The sequence below is a fragment of the Bison bison genome, unplaced genomic scaffold (genome assembly GCF_000754665.1).
Source record: "Bison bison bison isolate TAMUID 2011002044 unplaced genomic scaffold, Bison_UMD1.0 scf7180017864306, whole genome shotgun sequence".
Classification (NCBI taxonomy): Eukaryota; Metazoa; Chordata; class Mammalia; order Artiodactyla; family Bovidae; genus Bison; species Bison bison.
Window position 1 is genome coordinate 870,408 of NW_011494878.1, and position 22,702 is coordinate 893,109.

Genomic DNA, 22,702 nt, shown 5'->3' on the forward strand with positions numbered 1-22,702 from the left:
ACTTACCCTGTCCCACTGCTCACTCAGAGGAGTTCTGGGCTTGCCCTGTGTGTGCGCACTCAGTCGTGTCTGACTCTTTGCGACCACATGGACTGTAGCTTCCCAGGCTCCTCAGTCCATGGGATTTCCCAGGCAAGAATACTGGAGTGGATTGCCATTTCCTTCTCCAGGAGATCTTCCCAACCAAGGGATCAAATCCACATCTTCTGCATTGGCAGGAGGGTTCTTTACCACTGCACTCCCTGGGAAGTCTGGGCATGCCCTAGCTGGAGGCTGTCTTGGACTTCAGCCTGGTAGTGCCCCAGGCCCAGATCTTTGAAAACAATACCTCAAGTCCTTTGAGCTGGGGGTCAGGAAGGCAGGCACCAAAGCCTGATTTAGAGCAGTAGCCCTCCTCCTGAAGGTGTGTCAGGCATCTGATTACCAGATTTTAACAGAACCTCATACGGCGCTTACTATTGGGTTGGCCAGAAAGTTTGTTCGAGTTTTTCCATCAGATGATACAGAAAAACCGGAACAAATTTCTTGGGCAACCCAATATGTGCAGGCATCGCTGTAAGTATTAGAGGTACTACTATTATTAACTCTAGAAAGGACACAGAAATTAGTAACTTTCTCATGTCTACCCCACAAGCAGCCTTGAGATTTGTGCCACTGGCCTCTGTGAGTGTGGAGCTGGTTGGGACTGTCTGACCCCAGCCTGCCCTCTTCTCCTGCAGACCGGTCCTGCGTGCCGCTGTGTCATGGAGGGAGTGACCCGGGCCCTTCTCCTCCTGTTGGCCGGTGAGTCCTCCCAGAAGCGACCCTGCTGCCACTCACTCACCTACCAAGGCTGTGAAAACCAGGACAGCATCTCATAAAGAGCGCCTGATGTTGAATAAATGGGTTTTCATTTAGACTATTAACTTAAACATAATGGAAGTGTTGAGTTGGCCAAAAGGTTTGTTTGGATTTTCCGTAGATCTTATAACCCGAACGAACTTTTTGGCCAACCTGATTACAGTGAGGTAGATGTTCCCAACATTATCCTGAATCATGGAATTTTGGGAAACTGTAATCACCTGTTAGCAAGAAGAGACCAGTGTTCCCAGCTTCTTTAGGAGGCAGACCATTAGCCAGGATCTGGGTAGGAAGCTTTTCAGGAGAGGGTAAAGATACCAACACACCATCCCATTTTGAATATAAGAAAGAATAACAAGAAGCCTGAAAAATAGCAGGACGGGCTGGAATGGGGGAGCGGGGCACAAAGGCCAGAAAATAGGAGACAAAATCCTAGGTCTGTTTGTGTTGAAAAGGTATGAGGAGGGGAACCAGTGACCTCAGGGTCCCCCTCCATCCCCCACTCTGGTGCCCCAAGCAGGGCTGGTTGATCTTTTGCCTCTGGGCTGATGTCCTGCCTGCTGATTCATTTTGAGACCAGAATCATGAATTAACACACAGTCCCTCTGCTTCTCTCACCCAGGACTGCCTGTCTTGGAAGCCAATGACGTGATTGGTGAGTGAGGCCCTAAACTGCTCTGCTGGCCCTGCCCCCAAGTTTTCTCTCTAAGACCCCACATCTTGCCTCCTGGTTCCGGTTGTTAATTTTTTTTTTCCTTTCCTGCAGATAAAGACAGTCCCTTCTACTATGGTAAGAGCTGATATCCCTTGCCCCTGACCCCTACCCTTGCCTATGCTAGACCCCTTTGCTAGAGTTGGTAAGGGGTGATGTGGAGCCCAGTGTAGACAGACGGGGGCTTGAGGGAGTGGGCAAGGAGGGGCAGAAAGAGGATGAGACTGGGAATTAAAGAATCAGCATGGTGGATCAAAAGAACGACAGGCCAACATGTAACGTCGTCTTTGGGAGAACTTCCCTCCAGCAAGGAGGTAAGGGGCCTGCAGAATGTTTAGGAAGACTCCTGGGAAAGTGGCTGGAGGCAGCTGGCTGATCTCCTTTCTTCCATTCACTCTCTCTTCTCTTGCCTTCCCCAGGACCAGCTCCTTGCTGCCCTACAATCCCTGCAAGGAGGTGTCCTCTCCTTCTGCCTGCCACTGTCCCCCACACACCCTCATCTTCCCCGGGTCTCAGCTCAAATGTCACCTTTCAGCAAAGCCTTCCTTGATCATTCTTCAAAGCCTCTTCTTTTTCTGTGCATTTCTGCTTGATTTTTCTTCCTAGTACTTGTTCCCACCAGATATAACATGATGTATTTATGAGTTTGTCCTGCTTGTTGCCTGGAATGTAAGTGCGTCTGTATAAGCAGGTGCGCATAACTATCTGTTGAATGAGTGGGGTGGAACCAGGCTGATGCTAGCCCACTCTCCATTCCTTTAGACTGGGAAGGCCTGCAGCTGGGCGGGATGATCTGTGCGGGCCTCATGTGCATCGCTGGACTCTTGTTTGCCCTGAGTGAGCAGTGGGACTAGCAGGGTCGGGTGGAGGCGGGGAGCGGATGGGAGGAGGGTGGCCCAGGCTTTCCGGGCTCTTTGCACTGGCTGTGTCTTCCTTCACAGGTGGCAAATGCAAATGCAAGAACAAGCAGAAGCACGGGTGAGACTCCTATTGTGTGTCCTTTGAGCTGAGCAGAGCAATTTGGGCATAATGTCCTACAATTTGGAAAAGGAGGACAGAGTCCTGGCTGTCCCTGGGTTTGCAGTAGAATTTGTTATTCACAGATAATCAACCCTGAGGGGGCCTCTGTCAGAGAAACCTCTGACCCTTTGTACTGTTTAAATTGGTACCAGGAATCTTGGTGGGGGAAAAGGACAGAAAGTTCGAGGATGCTAATCTGGTATGTTCCTTTCGCAGCTCCTTACCTGAGAAAGCTGTACCACTCCTCACTCCAGGTGAGATGGACTTGAGAGCCTTCCTGGCACTCAGGCAGTAGAGCCGTATAATTTGAGGATTAATACATGTTGTGCTGTGTGTAAGGCAGGACTGTCCTAAACCAGTCAGCCTTGGGGATGCCTGAGGCTGAGGATGTGTATATGGAGTTTGTGAAGACCTGACCCCACATTCTCTCCACAGGCTCTGCCAGTACCTGCTGAGCACAGGATTGGTTTCATGACCCTCCCTGCACTGGCTCCCATGCTGTCCCCTTCCCCTTGGGGGCCTTACCCCTCAGGATGGCTTTTCTCTCTGTTGGTGGGCCCTGAGGCTCTCTTCTGATCAAAAGGCTGTCCAGAGATTATTTCTAAATTAAATTTATCTCCCCCTCTGATGGACTTATGACCTTCTGTGGGTCTGATTGGGGATGGGTAGTTTGGGACGAGACGATAAAGTCTTGCTCAGGAAAGTCCAGGCTCCTCAGCCGGGGTGGGGCGGGGGATGTCCCATGGATGGCTGATGCACCTTGTGGCCGCATGTTTGTCCTGAAGCCCATTCCCAGCACCCCCCTCCCTTTGAGGGCCTCCTGATAATTGATAATTGATCTCCTGCCTCATCCATGCACCACACAAGACACCTCAACATTATATCAAAGAACATTACAATTTCCACACCTTTCCTGAAGACCTTGAAGTCCCTGTGACCCAGACCCCCATGACTTCCTGTAACCCAGAATGATCCTCAGTGGTTTGCCCTCTGCTAAGACCCCAGCTCACCCAGTGAGTGTTCACACAATCCAGGAAATGCAGTTCTTCCTTCACAGACTCAGCCCAGTAAAACTATTGTAACCCTTAGAGCAATCCATGGACCCTTCCTCTTACTCCGGGTAATGTCCTGTGAGACCCTACTATGAGCAACATCCCAAGAAGCCCTGCAGAGTGCATTTCAGAACCCAAAACCATACATGCCACTCTGGGTCTCAGGATGTCCTAAGTCCATTCCTGGAATACCTCATTGAGAGGCCCCAGCATGCATGGCATAGGTCTGTGGAAATGGCTCTTCCACTTGGCAGCCTGTTCGTCTGGAGCCTCACCCCTCTTGCCGACCTCCATACCCTAAGGTGGAAGGAGCTGAGGCCTACCCTGCCCAGCCCCTGCTCCTGGCAGAGACCCTGGGGTGGAGACAGGTCAGGGCAGCAGTGGTCTGCCCTGTCCCTGCCAGGCAGTGGCTCACAACCTGGGTCTGAATCTGGGCTGACGGGGCAGCCACCTGCCTTAATGTTGCTTCAAGCCACCTCTACTGGCAGCGTGGAGCATATGCTATTGTGTCTCAAGTGGACTGTAGCCCGCCAGGCTCCTCTGTCCAAGGGATTTTTCGGGCAAGAATATCTGGAGTGGGTTACCATTTCCTCCTCCTGGGGATCTTGCCAACCCAGTGATCCAACCCAAGTCTCTTGTGGCTTTTGCTTTGGCAGGCACTGAACCACCTGGGAAGCCCCACCTCTACTGGTGTCCTGCTCCAAACCTTCCATCCATTTCCAGGGTGTTGGTACCAGATCCTCTGGAAAGTATACTGTGTCCAAGACCTGTGGGCTGGGGTTAGGAGGCCAGCACAAGAGATTCTAGAGGCTGAGGAGCCTGCCTTCTGGTCTTCAGCCCTCCCAGGTCGTGAGGTCTAAAAATGAGGGTCATAGATCTGTTTAGGGCCCTTGATCAGGATATATAAGCAAGGTGAGAGGATGGTTCGAAGGCTGGCCCAGAGCTACAGCCATTACTCCAAGAACCTGAGTGGAACTCGGAATACCTGGCTGAAATTGGAGCCATTCTCTGTCCAAGGTGAGTAGGGGAGCCCTAGCAGGGTGCTATGGGCGTGGACGGCTATGCCATTAGGAGTCGGATAGATATCATGAAAAAAGTAAAATGAGTGTGCTGCAGCGGCGCGAGTGCCTGGTTAGCGATGGGTGATATGGTCAAGTCATGAAGTGACATAATATCTGAGATGAATCCTCAAAGGTCAAAGTGGAGAGGGGCCAGTCGCGCAAACATCTTTCCTGGTAGAAGGAACTTTGGCCTTTTGCTTTTTTGAGGGCCAGAGGAAAGTCACCGTGACTGGTACATAGGCGAGAACCCCCGCCAAATCCTGAGTAGGAATTATAAGAGACCGGCAGCTGCGCAGGGAGCGAGACCAGGAAGAAGGCAGGGAACAGGCGCGCCCAGGGGAGGGCGCAGCCCTGACGCAACACGCAGCATCATCTGCCCAAAGGCGGTTTCCGGCCCCGCCTTTCCGTCTTGGGGAGGGGGCTGCTCCCTGAACACGGGAGGCTGCTGATGTGAATAACTGCATTGGAGAGTAAAATTAGCTCCGCCTAAAAAAGAAAAAAAAGCAAGTCTGTGGCCCCACACGGGGCTAGAGTGGCAGACGCGGACGCAGTATTGTCAGAACGCCCTCTTCTGGGTGACCGGCAACCGTTCTCTGAGAAAATTAGGTCTCTACCATCGCAAAGGGTGAGGTGTTCTTCTGTCTGAAATTCAGTCATTATGAAGGAAAGCCCATCGCTGCCAGGGGAACCTGAGTCACTCTGGCAAGAGATTCAACCTCGATTGCCACCGGGGCGCCCAGCTCCGGAAGAGGCGTTTCTGGACGCAGTGTTCCCTACCATCTTAACGTTTTGATTCCCCAGCTCCGATTCGCGGTGGAGACCAGTTACACAGTTTTAACCTGCTTTCACCCCGCCAAACAGCCTAATTTCACCTAAACAAACTCCAGTTTTTCTCACGCCCCATAATCCACTGAAAGGCACTATATCCCCATACACCCTTGCTGTGCAGCTCCCTCATGGCCTAGTCAGTGAACCTGGTTTTGACCAATTACAGGGTCCCACCTGGTGGTTTAGGTTGATTCTACCTGTCCAAGGCACAGGGTTCATGGAGAACATCTGGGAGCCTGGGTTGATAGTGGGTGGGAAAAGTCACTGACTGCGATGAGAAGGTTGGGGGAGAGGGCCATGCAGGACAGAGTTGATGTTAGCCTGGTGTGGCTGGCGCCTGGTGCTGATTCCCAAGAGAAGCTAGCTCTCCTTTTTCCCTCCCAGTAGGAAGGAGGGAGTAGCAAGTGGCGAAGGTCAGTCAGTCATAGGACGAGAGGAGTCTCTGCCCAGGCTTCACTGTGTGGAATTACTCGCTGTGCCTTAGAGACCTCTCCCTCAAGCCCCTTCCACACACCGCCCCCCCCAACCCCACCCACCGACCGAGGCAACAGGGGGTTGGGGATTGGGAGGAGGCTGGGTTTATGTCACCATTCCTGCCTTTTGTCATCTCCTAGATGAGGGCTGCCCAGGAAAGAACCAGAGAAAGCGAAGGGTCATTTCCACTTAACTGAACACTTGGGTCATTATGGACACCGTTATAAACACTTCCTAACAACCTATGTGATGGGGATTTCATATTACGCCCTCTGTTCTTAAGAGGACACCAAGGTTCTCACAGGTCATCTTACTCACTGAGCCGTTTCTGAAGGACTAGGTTACACTGCCTTTCTGGTATTCACTATCTGAAAGAGAATCCAGGTTCTGTACCTGCCGGGGGACTATATATATTATACATATACACACACACTTTATTTAAACAATCTGATTTTCTGATTGCAAGCATTTTTCATGATTATCCAGAAAACTGAATAGTACAGAGATACCTCAGAAGAGAAACCAATTTCTTACTCAGCACTCAGAAATAATAAAGGGTATGTTTTGATATATAATGACAGTATTCTCTAATTCTCTGGAGCTCCAGGTTGTTGCATGAACCAGTAGGTCATTACTTTGTATTGCTGAGTAGTCCCAGGCAGTCCTCTTAAAATAAGGGAGGGCCTACTAACTTAAAGAGAATTAATACGGTTTATTCTAAGACTAGTCATTTGAAAACATTGGTATTTCTGTTCCACAGAAGGTAGCAGTCTTTTACCCTCAATTTCTGTGTGTGTTAGTCCTTCAGTTGTGTCTGAATCTGCGACTCCATGGACTGTAGCCCAAAAGGCTCCTCTGCCCATGGAATTTTCCAGGTAAGAATACTGGAGCGGGTTGCTACTCCGTTCTCTAGGGGATCTTCCCAATCCAGGGATTGAACCTGTGTCTCTTCCATTGCAGGAAGATTCTTTACCATCTGAGCTACATGTAAATACTATAAAGCTCAGGGTAAGAAGTGAGGGCTAACAGCTAACATGAGGGAGCATGATCCCGTTATCTTGGTTGGCCAATGGTTAGATCCTCTGCCAGATCCTATAAAGGGGTTTATCACTCAAGTCTCAACCCAGCCATCAAAGGAGTATTATCTTACAAAAAACCCCTTCAGCTGAAGCTGAAGCTCCAATACTTTGGCCACCTGATGCAAAGAACTGAGTCACTGGAAAAGACTCTGATGCTGGGAAAGATTGAAGGCAGGAGATGGGAATGACAGAGGATGAGATAGTTAGATGGCATCACCGATGCGACAGACATGAGTTTGAGGAAAATTTGGACACGGAGAGAGGGAAGAACAAAGAGGCCAAGGAACACCAAGAACTGCCAGCAGTCGCCTAGGCTGGAAGAGGCAAGGATTCTTCCTCAGAGTGAGAAGGGCTTTGCCAACGCCTTAATTCCTACTTCTCACCACCAAAACTGTGAAAAAATTAATTTTTCTACATTATGTAAAAAAGTTACATGGAAACTTTACAACTCACAGTAACTGATGTTTAACAGCCAATTAGACTTAGCTGAAGAGAATGACTGGAAGATAGATAAAAGGAATAAAGACATATAAGGAAAGAGTATTAAATAAAATCCAATTTACCAGTGATTAAAAAATAAATTAATACTAAACCTGAAGTAACTGCAAATTCTAATAGTATCCAACAACAACAAAAATCAATCTTTTAATAGAGAAATATTATTGAAAGCTTTCTCTGAAATTGGGAGTAAGATGCCCCGATCCCAACTTTGTTCATCACCATGTTTTCTAATGATAAAAAATGAACGTACCTAAGTAAGCAACAAGGCTAAGAAAAGAAAAAAAGTACCTAAGGATTAGAAAGAAATTATTCAAACTGCCATTATTTGTAAATGGCAGGACTTTGTACATAGAAAATTCAAAGAATCAGGACCTCTGTAATGATCCAGTGGCAAAGACTCTGCACTAACAATGCAAGGGCCTGGGCTGGATCCCTGGTCAGAGAACTAGATCCCACATGCTGCAACTAAGACCCTTCACAACCAAATAAAGAAAAGAAGAAAATCCAAAGAATCTACATTTAAATCAGCATAAGTGATTTTAGCAAGATCACAAAAGTCAACATTAAAAAAAATATATATATTTTTTAATCCTGCTATTTCTAGTCCCAGGAACAAAACTTTCAGCAAAAGAAAAAGGCACCATTTAAAATATAAAATACCTAGAAATAAGTCTAACAAAATATGTCCAAGAATTTTTACACAAAGTCTAAAAACCATTAAAAAAGCCTCAGGATTAGATGCATATGCCAACACTCAGCAAGAGAGGGATCTTAGTGCAGGGTGAGCACAGTAGCTCCAGTAGTTTTTTGAATGGTAAACGGCTCCCTGCTACAGAGGAAGTGTTCATTCCCATCACGCAGGTGGCTGAGCAGTCACCATGTAGTGAGACATCAGAGATAGCACACAAAACCATCTAGAACAGTGATTCCTGGATGGTGAAGCCTGCTCTGTCCTTTGCAGCAGGGCAAAGGCTGTCCCTGCAGCCTGCTAGTCACCTGGTAGTTGGGTAGCAGCATTGTTTTCAAGTCAAGTAGGATTTCTTCAAAATCCAAAAGGTCCTGCCAAAAACTATGCTTCTTGGTGAGGCAGTGTCTTTACTTTTCCTTTGGAGGAAATGTCCATTTTGCCCAAGGCCTGAAGTCAGCAAATACTTCCTATAAAGGCTCAGAGTAAAATCTGCTAGGCTTTGTGGGCCACATGGTCTGATGCAACTACTCATCTCTTGGCAGAGGTAACATAAGAGCAGCCTATACAAAATAAATGAATGCAGATGGCTGTGTACCAGTAAAACAACTATTTACAAACAGGTCCAGACTTGGGTCATGGGCCCTAGTTTGCCAGTTGCTGCCCAGGACTATTATACTAGACCCTAAAAACGTCCTTGACACAGCAGAGCCCTGAACTCTTCCACTCGCTAGCACACAGGTGTCTTTCTAAGGCATCCCAAGTACTCACTGCTTCCTCCTTGCCAAGACCAATGAGCATATCATCAATACAGTGGATGTGGCAAGGTGATCAGTCTCCAGAGGGCAGGAGTTACCAGCCAGAAGACGACAGACAAGAATGTCCAGGTTACAAGGTCATTAGGAAAAAATCTTTTGCTTGATGCTAACTCAGAATGTATTCACTAGGGTCAGGGGCTTCCCAAGTTCCAGAGGCTTTACCTTTCCAGCAAACATCACATTAAGCACTGAGCTGCAACTGGGGCAACCGTGTGGTTAAGTTCCTGGTTGTTTGCTAATGTATGGTTCAGTTCTGTGTTTGCTTTCATCTGCCAGAATCCATCTGCTTTCTGGGGACCAGACATGCAAATAAAAAGGGCTAGGCTTAACCCCTTCAAGCCTTGGAGTATGGCTCTAACCCCACACGTTGCAGACATCACAGAACCTCTGTTCACTGTCTTGGATGGGGAGTGCTTTCTGAGAGGTTCCTCTTGGCCTTACCTACCACCAAGACTTACAAGGACGCAAGCGTGTTTCCAGGTGGGGGAAAACCTATTAGTTGCCAAAGATACCCCTTCCTACTCACTCATGGAGATAACCTGAGGTGTCTTCACCTGTTTAATCCAGTGACATGAACTTGGGCCTGTGAATCCATATCACCTGGCCTTCTTATGCTCCCACTATAAGAGAAGTTGGCATTTTGGATGCCTGGGATCAGTATTAACTCAGACTATCAATGCAACATCATGTTAAGAGATTTAATCTTTACTACACACACATTGTCACAATGCTGCCAGGCCCTTCCCCCACTTCATTTGATGGTCTCTGGGCCTGAGACCTGGCTCTGTTCTGAAAATAGAAGACTCTGATTTTTCAATCTGCTTTTTGCTCACATAATCAAAGAGAAGCAAATGCTGGGAGCAAAAGCTGACAGACACCTCAGAACTGCACCTGCAGGACCCTGACACATAGGTGTTAGCCTCACCACAGATATAGCAGGGTCCAGGCTCCTTAACTACCTTTCAGGCTTTGCTGCCCATTCATCCAATTGCTTCCACTTCCTCTCCTCTTCTGGAATTGCATATCCATCCTTCTCAACACTCAGGATCTCTCCCTCCTATAGGTCAGTCTCCTAGCTTCAATTCTGTATTAAAAGGGCTCCAGAAGTGCTTACAACTTACACACTCAGTCCTAATACTTGTGTAGTTTCCTTCACGAGGTTGTGTAATAAAAATTTGAAGGCCAAGGCCCATTTGAAGTTTTCACAATTTTTGACAAAACTAGAAAACAAGTGCAGTATTTTGTACTGCAGGTCTATTAGGAATAGATTTTGAGACATAACCTGGGTCCCCTGCCATCAAACTGATTCATCAAAATGGAAACCATTTTCAGGGCAGGCTGGATTTGGCTTACCAGCATTTTACCTCATTCCTGGCGCAGACTTTGATACACAAATTTCCTTTGTATCAACCACACACCTCAGGTGAGGTGACCAAGTCTAGGAAGAGGCAGGTAACCACTGCAGCTGCAGTGGGATTTAGTCAACCAGCACATTCCTGATTTCCTACCCCAGGTTCTTAGAGCCCACTCCATGTGCTGTGCTTATTAAGTCAGTTGTGTCTCTTTGTGACCCCATGGCCTGGAGCCCACCAGACTCCGTCTATGGGAATTCTTCAGGTGAGTTGCCATGCCCTCCTCTATGGGGCCTTCCCAACCCAGAGATCAAACCCAGGTCTTCCACATTGCAGGTGGATTCTTTACCATCTGAGCCACCAGGGAAGCCCACTCCTTCCATATTTGAACTTTTAAATTTGCCAAGATCTACAGAGAATAAATATACTCCCTGAAACTTCACTGCTCTAATTAAATCTTAGCCTTTTCATTGCATCCTAGCTCTGGCATTCCTGGGTGATGCTGCCACTGTATCTTTGCCATCTGAGTCAGCAGACCACTGGTGGGAAGAATGACAAGGTGGGGCCATGAAGTCCAACACAGTTAGGAAAGGCCCAAGACTCCCTACAGACTTATTAGATCTGGGCTACACTGATTGGACTCTAAAGTGGGAAAATGAACACCCACGAAGTGAAATTCTCTCATGTTAAAGTCTTGATAGTGTTTAATGTGATTGTAATGCTGTTCCCACTGCTAGATCAACAATTTTCTACCAACAATTTGGATGTAGGTCTCAAACTTCAGAATATGTATATCCTGCAATAACCAATAACTGTAACCTGAGTGTGTCCTATCAAAATAATAAATATGGGAGACTGTTCCAAACAGCACATCTTATATAAAACCATAAATTGTGGTTAATGACTCAATGTATGTAGCACCAAAAACTAAAGACCTCTAGCTATGAATAGGGGCCACCCTGGTATAAAGGAAACATCAGGATATTACAAATGGCTGATGAACAGAAAAAAAGTCACAGGAAAACTGGAACTCTATGTTTCTATTCTAGTTTCTAGTCACCATTTCCACTCGTGTTTAATGTTTTTAAAGTTTTTAATTTAGCCTTGTTATAAGAACACAAGGGAAATCATAGTGCTAAATTTAAAATTCACACTGTTTAACACAGCAGTATTAAATTCAACCACCCAAGTCATTTTGCTATTTGTTGGTGAGTATATAGTCTGTGCCAGTCATTGTGAAAAAGTCTTTTTATTTTAAGAAAAAAATTTAGTTAACAAAAAAATTTAACAAGTTTCACTTAGCAAAATACACCCGAAAGGAAATCACAGTACAAAGAAAGTTTTTAAGTCAAGGCCTCACCAATTCCTACAGTATTAGTAATGTGTCTCAATTTTCAAAACTAACTTTTAAAAAGCTTAAACTTAACCTAAGAGATTTTAAATGAAAATAAACTAGAATGAACAAACATGAGAAATGTCCTCTTTGAATTAGGGATCTAGCACCTTGAGTTTTCCAAAAAAGCACGCCTCCCCAATGTATTCACGATGATGTGGTGTAAAAGATCCACATTTAACATACTTAAAACTACTTTAAACTCAGATAACATCACTCCAGAAGTACACTACCAAAATGTTAATTGAGAAAAGCTGAAAAGTTTTAGTTTACTCAATATCACATGCTAGAAGAAAGTTTGCATGAGAAAACACTGAAGAGGTAATTTTTTAATCCAGATTTCACAAACTCATGGTGCAAATTGGGTCCCATAGCTTCCTCTAGAGTAATAACTGCTTTTCACTGCTTGTTGGCTGCCTGTGAAAATTTGACTGAAATAACTCAAAAGCTACTAACAAAACTAGTCATATCCACCCATGCTGTTCTGGCCACCATAGCCAGCCCCGTAACAGCCGCTCACAGACTGGCTCTCAAGGCCACTGTAAGTGGACTGGGTTGACACCCCCATGCCTTGCATCATCTGGCTGCTATATGCCCCGTTGCTGGCCCCTGTTGTGGAATTTAAGAAAAGTTCTATGTATCGATGTTGCATATTGGCCCTGTCTTTGGACATGGCCGCCACGGCTTCTTCATGAGTGGCAAACTCAACATCAGCTTCGCCGGTCACTCTTCCATCAGGGCCGATCTCAATGTGGACTCTCACAGGGTTGAGCGGGGAGAAGAAGTTGTAAATGTCGTTCTCTGTGGCTTTGTAGGGCAGACCTCTCATGTGGACGCAGTGTCCAGTGGTGCTCTGGACAGTGAACTCACCATCTCCATACCTGTGGTCGTACATTCCAGAGAGACAGTAACTGAGGTCTCTCCCAAACAGGTCGGTGGTGAAGCCGTAGCCATCACTGAGGCCGCTGTACTCCTCATACCCCCCATAGCCTGCACTGTAGGCACCAGACCTCATCCTCTCCAGACCTGCCTGCTTGACGATGCCAATATACCTCCTGGCTGTGCCAGGGCGGTCATAGGGCCCTGGCCGCTGCACTGACATGAACTTCAGTGGGGGATCCGAGTATGACCTAACTTCTTCCTGACTGCTCTTGAACACCTCAATATACCTGTGCCCTATTCTCTCCTTGTGCTTCCCTAGAGCCTTCTCTGCTAACTCCTGTGAGGCAAACTGCACAAAGGCTTCCCCTGTAATCTTGCCCTCGGGGTCCACAGGCAATGTGATCCCGTTTGGCACGATTTCCAACCCTGAGAAAAACTGAATGATCTCTTCCTTGGTGCATCCAAACGGGAGTCCTCGAAGTCGCACGAAACCATCATTGGCAGTGTCAGCACTGTTTGGACCACTGTGCTTCAACACCCAATCCATCTCGGTTCTGTGGGACTTGAACACTTCAATGTACCGATGTCCCATGCTTTCCCTGTCTTTTTTAAGGGCCAATTTTACGTCATCTTCTGATTCAAGTTCGACAAAAGCCTCACCACTCTGCCTGCCTTCTCTAGTGTAGATAAAGTGAACACCTGCGACCCCGTCATGGATCGTGCAGTCGGAGAGGAAATTCTGCACATCCTCAACAGAGCAGGACCAGGGCAGGCCACGGAGCTTGACCACAAAGCCTTCACCTCCCTCAGGGCCCAACATCATGGACACTCGACAGAGCAGACGTCAAACAAGCTTGGGTGCAGCTTTTGTGGCTGAAAAGAAAGCAAAAACTACTTTACATAAATTTTCATTTAATATGTATAACAAGAATATGAAACTAAAGGAAAACAGATTGTATTACTGCATCACTAAAACGCAAGAGAGTAGGTGGCAAGTCCTACTGTCTATTCAAAACCCCAATCAAGTGCAAGGTCAAATTAAGACATATCTAAACAAACAGATAAGTACATCAGCAGAGTATCAGTTATATGAGATGCAAACATAGAAATCAAATTATATGCCTCTCAGTTTCACACTGCCATGGCTTGGGTTCAATCCCTAGTCCCATAAGCAGCACAGCATGACCCCCCTCCCCCCCCCCAAAAACAAAATAAAACACATTACGTTGTTCAACGTAACACACACATCACTGTGTTTCACTGAGGGACTAGAAATGGAATGGACTCTTCATTGTACAAGAGGCATGACAGGTGCCCCTCCTGACAAAGTGCCATGAAGTGCAAGTGGCATCTGACACCTAGAGTCCAAGCTAAAAAAGAGTAAAGGTTAAATCCATGTCGAAGGGCAGCATTCTGAAGAGCGGGAGCTGAGTCAGATAGCAATACATGAATAACACGGACAATAAAAATACAGATAGGGCCAAAAATATATTCAAAACAGGCACAAGTATATACAAGTTTTATGGAATTGTCATTTGATAGCAAGTGTAACAGATGTAGCCATTAAGTCAGTGGTAAAAGATGCCTTTTCAAAAAAATTTAGGCACGTTATCACACAGAAAAAGATAAAACAGAATCTTACCTCAGATGAATCCTAAAACTATCTAAAATGGCATGGCATATTTACACGATTAGAGCAAAACATGGACAGATTTCTAAAAACCCCACGATTAAAACTAGAAAGCATGAATGGTAAGAAAAGTAAAGTAAATCGGTTTAACAGAGACCTGGTGAAGCAAATCAGAGCAAGTTTTAGACCTTTATAAACAAGGGAGTTGCTTCTTCTGTAGCTGAGCTCTTATCTGTGGCTCTGCCCTGGTCAACTCCACCCACCCCAAGCAATCTTCATCTTCACACAAACTTCACTGAACACTTTTCCCCATCAATTAAGGAGATTTTCTCATTTCTAATCATCCCCTAAGATATCTTTATAAGATATAAGGTATCCCCTAAGGTATCTTTTCTGATACCAACTTTGCCTCCAGCTACTTGGTTTTGTTTTCCCTTTCAGTGAAATCTCATCTTCAAAAAGACTTCTTACATGCCCTACCCTACCCCACCATTAAACTAGGGCACATCTCACTCTGCCAAGGATCTCTATGGCAAGAAAAGAAACATTTTCTTATCTCCATCTCTTCTGTGCCCTCAGGATTTAACCATTCTCTCTGGAAATCCTTTCTCCTCTTGGCTCTTGGTTTTCCTGTTAATTCCTTAGGTACTCTGCCTCTTTAAGTCCTTCCCCAAGGTTTAACAATACATAATCACTGGCCCCCTTTTTTCAGGCAACCTTACCTGATCCTTGTATGTCCAGGGCCAATTCTGGGTTCAGGACACACAGGTTCCTAGACTTAGACTCCCCGAGGGCAAGACTGGCCTAGACAAACTCCATTCCACAGGTTACACTGCTTTTTTCTGAAACTCTTCTACAGTACCCTGGGTGCGGCATAAATGGCCTTACCTGTCATCCAAAGGCTCTAGAATGAAACTGAAGCAATCTTTGAACAACTTATAAGCCCTTAAATCTAATGAGCTCATCATTTCTTTGGGGGGGTGATCCCATTCTCCACCCTAATCCTATTCCTAATCCATGCCTAAATTCTATTCAGCAACTCTTGATTCCAACAAGTATAGAGGTTTCTCATATCTTACTTTGGTCCTTAGACCTGCTTGACGTTATGATTTGAATATCAAATCATCATCATCATCTTTGTGCATCGCCTTCATCCCTTTCTACTTCCAATACCAACAAGCCCTTTCCAAGACATTCACATCTACAACTTTTCCAATCCTTGCTACCAGCCCAACCTGTAGCTGTTTTAAGAGCAATTTTATGTCACTTGTGTTTCAACACCTCAGTGGCTCCCCACTGTCTGGAACACAAATCATAGGGCCAAGGGGGTGCTCAGGCCTTGAAACTTTGACCTGAAACACACTTGCATTAGAAAGCAAACAAACCTTTATTCCCGTATTTCTCTGTGCCGAAATGTGGCAGGCTCTCTGTTCCACTGGAATTGACACACGTAGTAATTATCTGTCTGAAGATAGCCCACCCAATCTGTCTAGCTAAATCCCACTAATCCTTACGGTCTCAGCTTAAATTTACCAACTTTTCCACAAGACTTTCTCCCCCCCCCACAAATTAAATCTATAGTTCTATGATCCCAGAGCATTCTAGGGAAACAATCCATAATTTGTTTAAAACTCTTTGCAACTGCATTGAAAGGCTAGTGGCAACAGACTTATCTGTTCTGTAGGTCACTGTAGTCCCACCCCCAGCACAGCAGGCCCAAGATTAGCAAGAGATTAACTGACAGCCATGTGGGGCCAACACCACCTTCTGGTTAGGTTAAAAAAGACAAGCAGAAGGGGGGGGGGGGGACAGGAAGCATAAAAAAACAAATATGTCATGTAAGAATTAAAGTGCCCAAAACAAATTATAAAGCGAAAAAAGCACTTTCCCAAAACACATATGTACTTCTAAAACACAGAGCAATATCCTTTCTGTTGACCTCAGAATCCTCTACATTTGGATTCTTCGCAGACTTTCAGTACATTAACTAAAACTTGTGAAAATAAGCTGGCTTTCTGCTCAACGTTAGATTTACAGCTAGTGAAAAAAAGTTTTCACTCAGGAAGTTATCTGTATCAAGAAATCAATTATAAACTGAGAAATTAATTTTCTTAAAATAGCTCACCTTAAAGAACACCGGGGGATGCCCACAATCAAAGACACTCCAGGTAGGTAACGAATCGTCCTAAAAAAGAGCGACAAGGAAATTTTACCTTAATGTCCCAGCACTCCCGGAGCGAGAAGAGGCAGCAATCCCGACTGGGACCGGCTCTGAGCTCCTCTCCGGAGCCGTGGCAAGCACCGGGTTGCCTTAAACAAAGTACACGCCCGTCCCACCCGAACAGCTTTGGAAAGGTTTACCTTTTTCATAGGGTAATACAGAGAATAACAGCCTGGAACCATCCCACTTGCCCTGAAAGATTTAATCAGAAGGCGCGTTCTGTACAGAAACCCCTAACCGTGGTTAAGAAAATTTAAATGCCTAGAGTGGGAGGCGCACCTTTTGGGCGGGGCTGGGTCGAGGAGCGGTTCCCGGAAGCAGAAGGCAGGCCGAGCAGGGGGGAGAGGAGTTGCACCGCTGATCGGCACTGGAGACCAGGCCGTATTCACAGAGACGTGCTCCAGGCAAAAGTAGTTTGCTATAAACTGTCCTAACAGTATTTACAATTTGCAAACATCCCTGGAGGTCTGGATGGAGATATTAAAAAGATTTTCCTTCCCTGTTTTTAATAATTTCATTTCTTGAGACTTGTATTTATATAACATTGCTCTTTTAACTGAGAATGAGGGGAGGTAGTGTTGAAATGTTTTAAAATAGGAAAAACATCAATCTACCATCAACCACAGCCACAGAATAAAGCTGTAGCAGAAAACTTTGGTATGTCCAGCGAATTCGTTTGAGAACTAAAGAACATTCTTAGTTTTAGAACCACAGAATTGAGAAAAGTCAGTTTCTCTGAGCCTGTTGCCATAGACACAGTACCTGTCTTGCCTTATTAAGCACCCTCTCTTACATGAGATACTACTTTGGGGAGGAAAATCTACATAAAGTACTACAATTTAAGAAGTTAACAGTTTCAAATTCTCTAGACGAGGGTTTTCAAGAAGCTTCAACTGTCCCTCTCCTCTACCCTCAGAAAAGAGTAGAATCTAAAGGGTAGAGAGCCCGGTCATCTTAGTGGTCCGAATTCTTTGCCTGGGTTTATCACCCTGCTACATGCTCATTCCAGTGTGGTCCGCAGACCAAAAGCCCCTGCTCGGACACGCAAACCCAGGGGCGGTCAGACATGAGGAAACCGATTCCCACGTGGCTGAACTATGGCGCACACATGTTCAAGCGTTAAGGATATACACTGGTCTCCCACCCGGCTCCCCGACAGCCCGTCGACACCACTGGGGCCAAGTGTTACAAAACACTCCTCTTGGGTCCAGCACCTGTAGACTCATTTTGCACAACTCCACCCCCCTGCCCGCAAGTGGTCTATGACGTAAGTGAGCACACGGACCACCCAAGGATCTTGTTAAAAGGCAGATTCTAAAACAATAGATCTGGGCCGGGGCCGAGATTCAACATACCTAACTGCTCCCAGGAGGTATTCCAGAACGAGTTCGACCTCACTCTACTATACTGGTTAGGCAAGATTTAGTTGAGATCCAGGTAGACCCATCGAGATAAAAAGGGCGCACCTCCAGCGCCCGACTGATTAGGTTTATCTACGAAGTACACAGGGCGGCTCAAACTGCGCCCCCACCGTTTCTATTCAGGGACTGGAACTCAGCAGCTCCCTGGCTTCACCCTGCTTTATCCGCGTCCCAATGGGGCCTGAAGAGCATTTTCGCCCTTACTTGTAAATGAATTTTAACCTACAGCTGGCAGCACGCACAGACTGGTAGGTTGTCTTAATTAATCAGAAAGTTCTACCTCTTAAATCACAGTCCACGGGAGACGCCGCCTCAGGATTACGCAGTTGACTCTGCCCTAAAACTTACCGCTGAAGAGAGCAGGACCGATTTCTATTTTCAACCAGCAAGCGCAGTTTACAGCCAAAGGACCCCCAACTCCACCCGAAGCTTAAAAACGCAGAAGATTCCGCGGAAAGGCCAGGTGCACCTCCTTTTGTTATCAACCTGAAATTGAAACTCAACTGGCTGGGGGCAAACGCTTCGTACCAGGCTTCAAAGTGCGCTCTCAAGCTCGCGGCCGCGGGCCGCCAGGGGCGCGTCTGAGCGATTTCGGCGGGAAGCGCGGTATCAGTCCCGGACGCTAGGCTCCTGGCGGGGGCACTGGGACGTGAAGGGGTTCGCTCGGCCTCCACCCGCCGATCCGACAGCCTTCGGTCGGCAAAGCCCTACAGGAAGGCCCGACGACAGGGGGCCCCATCCACGGGCCTGGGCGGGGTCAGCGGGAGCGTTCCGGGGCGGGGCGAACGTACGGGTGGGGGAGGGCGAGGCTTCCCGGGCCGCGCGAGCGTGGGGGGAGGGGAAGGTCACGAGACGTAGGCGTCCCGGGCCGAGGTGGCGGGGGGGGGGGGCTCCCCAGGACAGCGGGGACTCACTAGGGTGGCAGAGTTTTCAGGCCGCGGATAGAGGCGAAAGTGTTCGCAGCGAAGTGGGCAAGAGTTCTCAGGCCCGGGCTTCCCGGAGCCGCGGGGGAGGGAAGGCGGAGCTCCCGAATCCCAGGGGCTCCGTGGAGCCGTGAGGAAGAGTTCCCGGTACCCGAGGGGGGCGGGCGGCTCCCGGGGCTGGGGGCGGAGCTCTCGGGTCGGGGGGACTTCCTGGGGACGCAGGGTAAGTGGGGGAGGGGGAGTTCCTGGGGCAGCGAGAGGGGGCAGAAAGAGTTCCTGGGGGTAGGGGCGGCTGCGCGGGAGGAGGTAGGGGAGTTCCAGGGACCCACGGGGGCTGGGGGAAGTGCGGGCGGGGGTCGTCCGCTCGCGGCGGCTCACCACGACGGGTCCGGGGCCTGGAGTGCGGAAGGCCGGCGCACGGGGCTGCGTCCCGGAGGCAGAGGCCGCGTGACTGGGAGGGCGGCGAGCCGGACGTGGGTCACGGGGTGTAAAGGAGGAAGTGCCACTGGCGGGCCCGCCAAGATGTCACCAATGGAAACGCGCCCTGCAGGTGCGGCCCGCGCGGTCGGCCAAGGCAGGAAGTGGGAGGAGGGAAGGAAAGCAACGAGGAAGACCGTTCTGAGTGAGCTCTCAGGAGAGGTGCCAGGGTAGAGAAAAGTCCAGAGTACAGGCGGAGAGGAGGGGAGGAGTTAGCCGTCACCACTCTTAAGGAAGGAGAAACCGTAAAATTAAAAAAAACCAACAACAAACAAACTCTTTAAGGCAGGAAAAAATTCCGAATGAAAACTAATGTACAAAAGGCAGAATCCTCTTTGTATATACAGTACCTTGTTTTGTAGGTTTGAGCAGTCATACAACTTTTTTCAGTTTAAAAGGATTAATTTTAAAACTCGCAATTCTTTAACTTTACAACCTAGCAAGCAATTACATTTTATGAACACCTGAATATTAATTCAAATGAACTGGAAAACAATTATAAGGCAATTGCAGTAATGTTAGCAGTGACTTGAATTTATATGAAGAAACTATAAAATTTTAGTTGTAGCTTTGTTGCTGTGTTTAAGTCGTTAGAGATTCGTATTATTATCTAGAATCTGTTTCTAAATAATCTTGAGTGGTGGGAGTCAGTACATGGGCCATGATTCAGTAATTATTGAAGCTGAGGGATGGGTACATGGAGTTTTATACTGTTGTCTTTACTTTTGTGTATGTTTAATACTTTTAGTAATAAAGTTTTTATCTTGAAAAGTCTGTAAGAATCTACTTAATTACAGAATTTATAGGGAAAAGGAACCATACTAAGTGAGAATGTAATAATGCAGTCTGCAAAGACCCTGGGAAACTAGACAAGCACAATAGCCGGTCCTTCAACAAAATAGCTTCAAGGGAGCACTTAATGAATAAAAATAACAAGAATTATCAGGGATTCACGATATATGGGAAATATATGGATCTTGATTCAAACAAATTGGTAAACATTTATAGGACAATTTAGGAAATACCTGAACATCGACTAGAAATTTGATATTAAAGTATTATATTTACTTAAGTAACGAAATTAGTTATCCTAAAACGAAAGGCATTAGCTTTTAGAGATACATTTTTAAATATTTGTGGGTGAAATGGTGTGATGGATGGGATGGGATCTGCCTCAAAAAATGGGGGATGTAAAGAAAAACTGTCCACAACTGGTAGCTATTGAAGCTGGGTGATAGGATTTAAAATGCAGCTATCCCACGGAAATGACAAAGACACTAAAAACTCATACATTCAAGAAATAATATTCTGAAGAAAAATTAAGCCATGAAATTGGCTTGTTTTGGGAAAGAGTTATCTACAGAAATGAGTACCCTGACTGCTTCCTGAGCATTTATTTCACTTTTCTCACTTCCTAAAAACCTTGTCAAAACATATTCTTGGTAATCTACACAACTGACATCCGTTTCCTCACTTTTTTCAATGTATTTGTTTCAGTTTAGTAACGTTATATATGCTTTCTTGGCTTAACTGGTTGATGACACTGGCTAGCTTAGTGTTAATAATTGATCAGTCACGATAGGATTCCTGCCCAGTGAAGGAACAACATGTACAGAATACACAGGGGAAAGTATTGGGACAGAAAACACCCAAAAACACCTGCAGCCAGGACTGAGATCAATGAGGGAAGCAGAGCAAGATTCCCCCAAGGCCCTGAAGGCCTGATACCGTATTTTAGACTTTATTTATTCTAAGACCAATGGAAACGAGTTTTGCTTTCCAACAGAACAGTCTAGCTGCTCTCTGGAAGATGAATGATGGGAACAGATGCATGGAAACTAGATGGGAAGAAATAAGTCAAATTTTGGAAGAACTGATGATACTCTGCAACAAAAACATTGTGGTGGAAACTCAAGCGTGTCAAAGGATTTGAGTGATATGCAGCAGGATAAAATTTACTCAATCTCAAGTCATTCATTAACCCAGAAATATTGTGCACTAACAAAATGCAGGTACTGTGCTAAGTCCACAGAACAGTGGACTAGGAATCAATAAAGAATAAACATGTGATGACAAATTCTGAAATAACCCCAAATTAGAAAATGGGGGCTAACTCATATAGGGATTCTGAGGAAGTGACATTTAAACAGATCAGAAGCATGCATGAACAGGGGTGGAAATGTTAAAACGTTTTTACCCTGGTATACAGGTAAGACTTTAAAATGTAGTCATTTGTTAGGATATGCTTTGTAAAAATATTTTTAATTTGTAGTGAATCCTTTTAATCACTATATTTAGTTCTTACTAAATTCAAAAATAAGAAGAAAAATGTTTAAGATACAAACTAATATGAAATAATAAGGTCCTACTGTACAGCACAAGGAAGTACACTCAATATTCTGTAATAAATTATAATGGGAAGGAATATGAAAAGGTATATATAGACAGCTGAATCACTTTTCTATACACCAGAAACTAACACAATATTGTAAATTAACTTCAATTAAAAAAGAGAAAAGCTATAGATGAAGGATTAAAATACATTGACACTTTAAATGTTTGCCATTATATTTTCATATGTCAAAGAAGATATGTCATAATCTGAAAGCAACAGGAAGGCTGTTTTCCATTATCTTTAGACTATTAGGCTCTTTACCTTACTGTAGCTAAGCCTGGGGGAATAATACACTGTTTTCCCCAGTGTTCATTTCTCAAAAGCTGTGTTAACTAAAAAGCAAAAACTGTAATATACTGTTAGGTAAATCATATCTATAAAGTTTGTGTTGAAATAATCATATCTATAATGTCTGTTTTGAAATGAACACACGGAACAATTTTTTAGCCAACATAAAACAAGAAGTCGTTCCATGATATTGACTGCATTTTGTTGGTGACTCAAGAATTAATGTCTAAAGTTAGAACAGAAAAAATATCAGGTGTGGCAGTTCATAAAATAGAAACACTAGATCTCTAGTGCTAAAATCTGTTCTCAACAGAGGGAAGTATCTGTCACCTGTATTAACAAATGCCCAGTCCATTCAGGAGGCCTGGAACTTCCTCGTGGGACCAGGGGGAGAGCTGACACCTTGTCAGATCACCTGCAGCTGCCATAAGAATGGAGGCAGTTATAGCTCCTGGTGCTCAATGTTCACTGCTCAGGACCACAAGCACACTATGCCAGGGGAGTGGAGAACAGAGCCAAGAGCAGCAAAGGAACAGGACTATGTACTTGAGAGGGGCTCTAGCAACAGTAATACAAGCCGGACAACAGCACACAACAGTTTTCTAGGAAAAAGAAATACTGCACTAAACTTTAGTAAATATTTTAACAGA

General features: G+C 45.8%; 2 protein-coding genes across 15 annotated transcripts in view; one reads left to right on the forward strand and one right to left on the reverse strand.

The window, feature by feature from the left end:
- FXYD4 (FXYD domain containing ion transport regulator 4) overlaps nt 1-4,091 on the forward strand; it is a 7,538-nt gene extending 3,447 nt beyond the window's left edge. For both annotated transcript variants that reach the window (XM_010852005.1, XM_010852004.1), the window contains 7 exons: nt 720-783; nt 1,463-1,495; nt 1,607-1,630; nt 2,315-2,389; nt 2,494-2,530; nt 2,789-2,826; nt 3,008-4,091. In XM_010852005.1, the coding sequence (XP_010850307.1) occupies nt 720-783; nt 1,463-1,495; nt 1,607-1,630; nt 2,315-2,389; nt 2,494-2,530; nt 2,789-2,826; nt 3,008-3,027 (291 nt within the window). In that variant the 3' untranslated portion in view covers nt 3,028-4,091. The remainder of the gene's footprint in view (nt 1-719; nt 784-1,462; nt 1,496-1,606; nt 1,631-2,314; nt 2,390-2,493; nt 2,531-2,788; nt 2,827-3,007) is intronic.
- A 7,561-nt stretch (nt 4,092-11,652) lies between these two features.
- HNRNPF (heterogeneous nuclear ribonucleoprotein F) overlaps nt 11,653-22,702 on the reverse strand; it is an 18,507-nt gene continuing 7,457 nt past the window's right edge. For 5 of the 13 annotated variants that reach the window (XM_010852014.1, XM_010852006.1, XM_010852010.1 and 2 more), the window contains 2 exons: nt 16,453-16,512; nt 11,653-13,570 (listed from right to left, as the gene is read on the reverse strand). In XM_010852014.1, the coding sequence (XP_010850316.1) occupies nt 12,276-13,520 (1,245 nt within the window). In that variant the 5' untranslated portion in view covers nt 13,521-13,570; nt 16,453-16,512 and the 3' untranslated portion in view covers nt 11,653-12,275. Of the gene's footprint in view, nt 13,589-16,452; nt 16,513-16,688; nt 18,287-18,317; nt 18,456-18,497; nt 18,717-18,883; nt 19,072-19,270; nt 19,691-22,702 lie in introns of those variants that run through there. The other 8 variants (XM_010852020.1, XM_010852009.1, XM_010852015.1 and 5 more) reach the window with 7 other exon arrangements.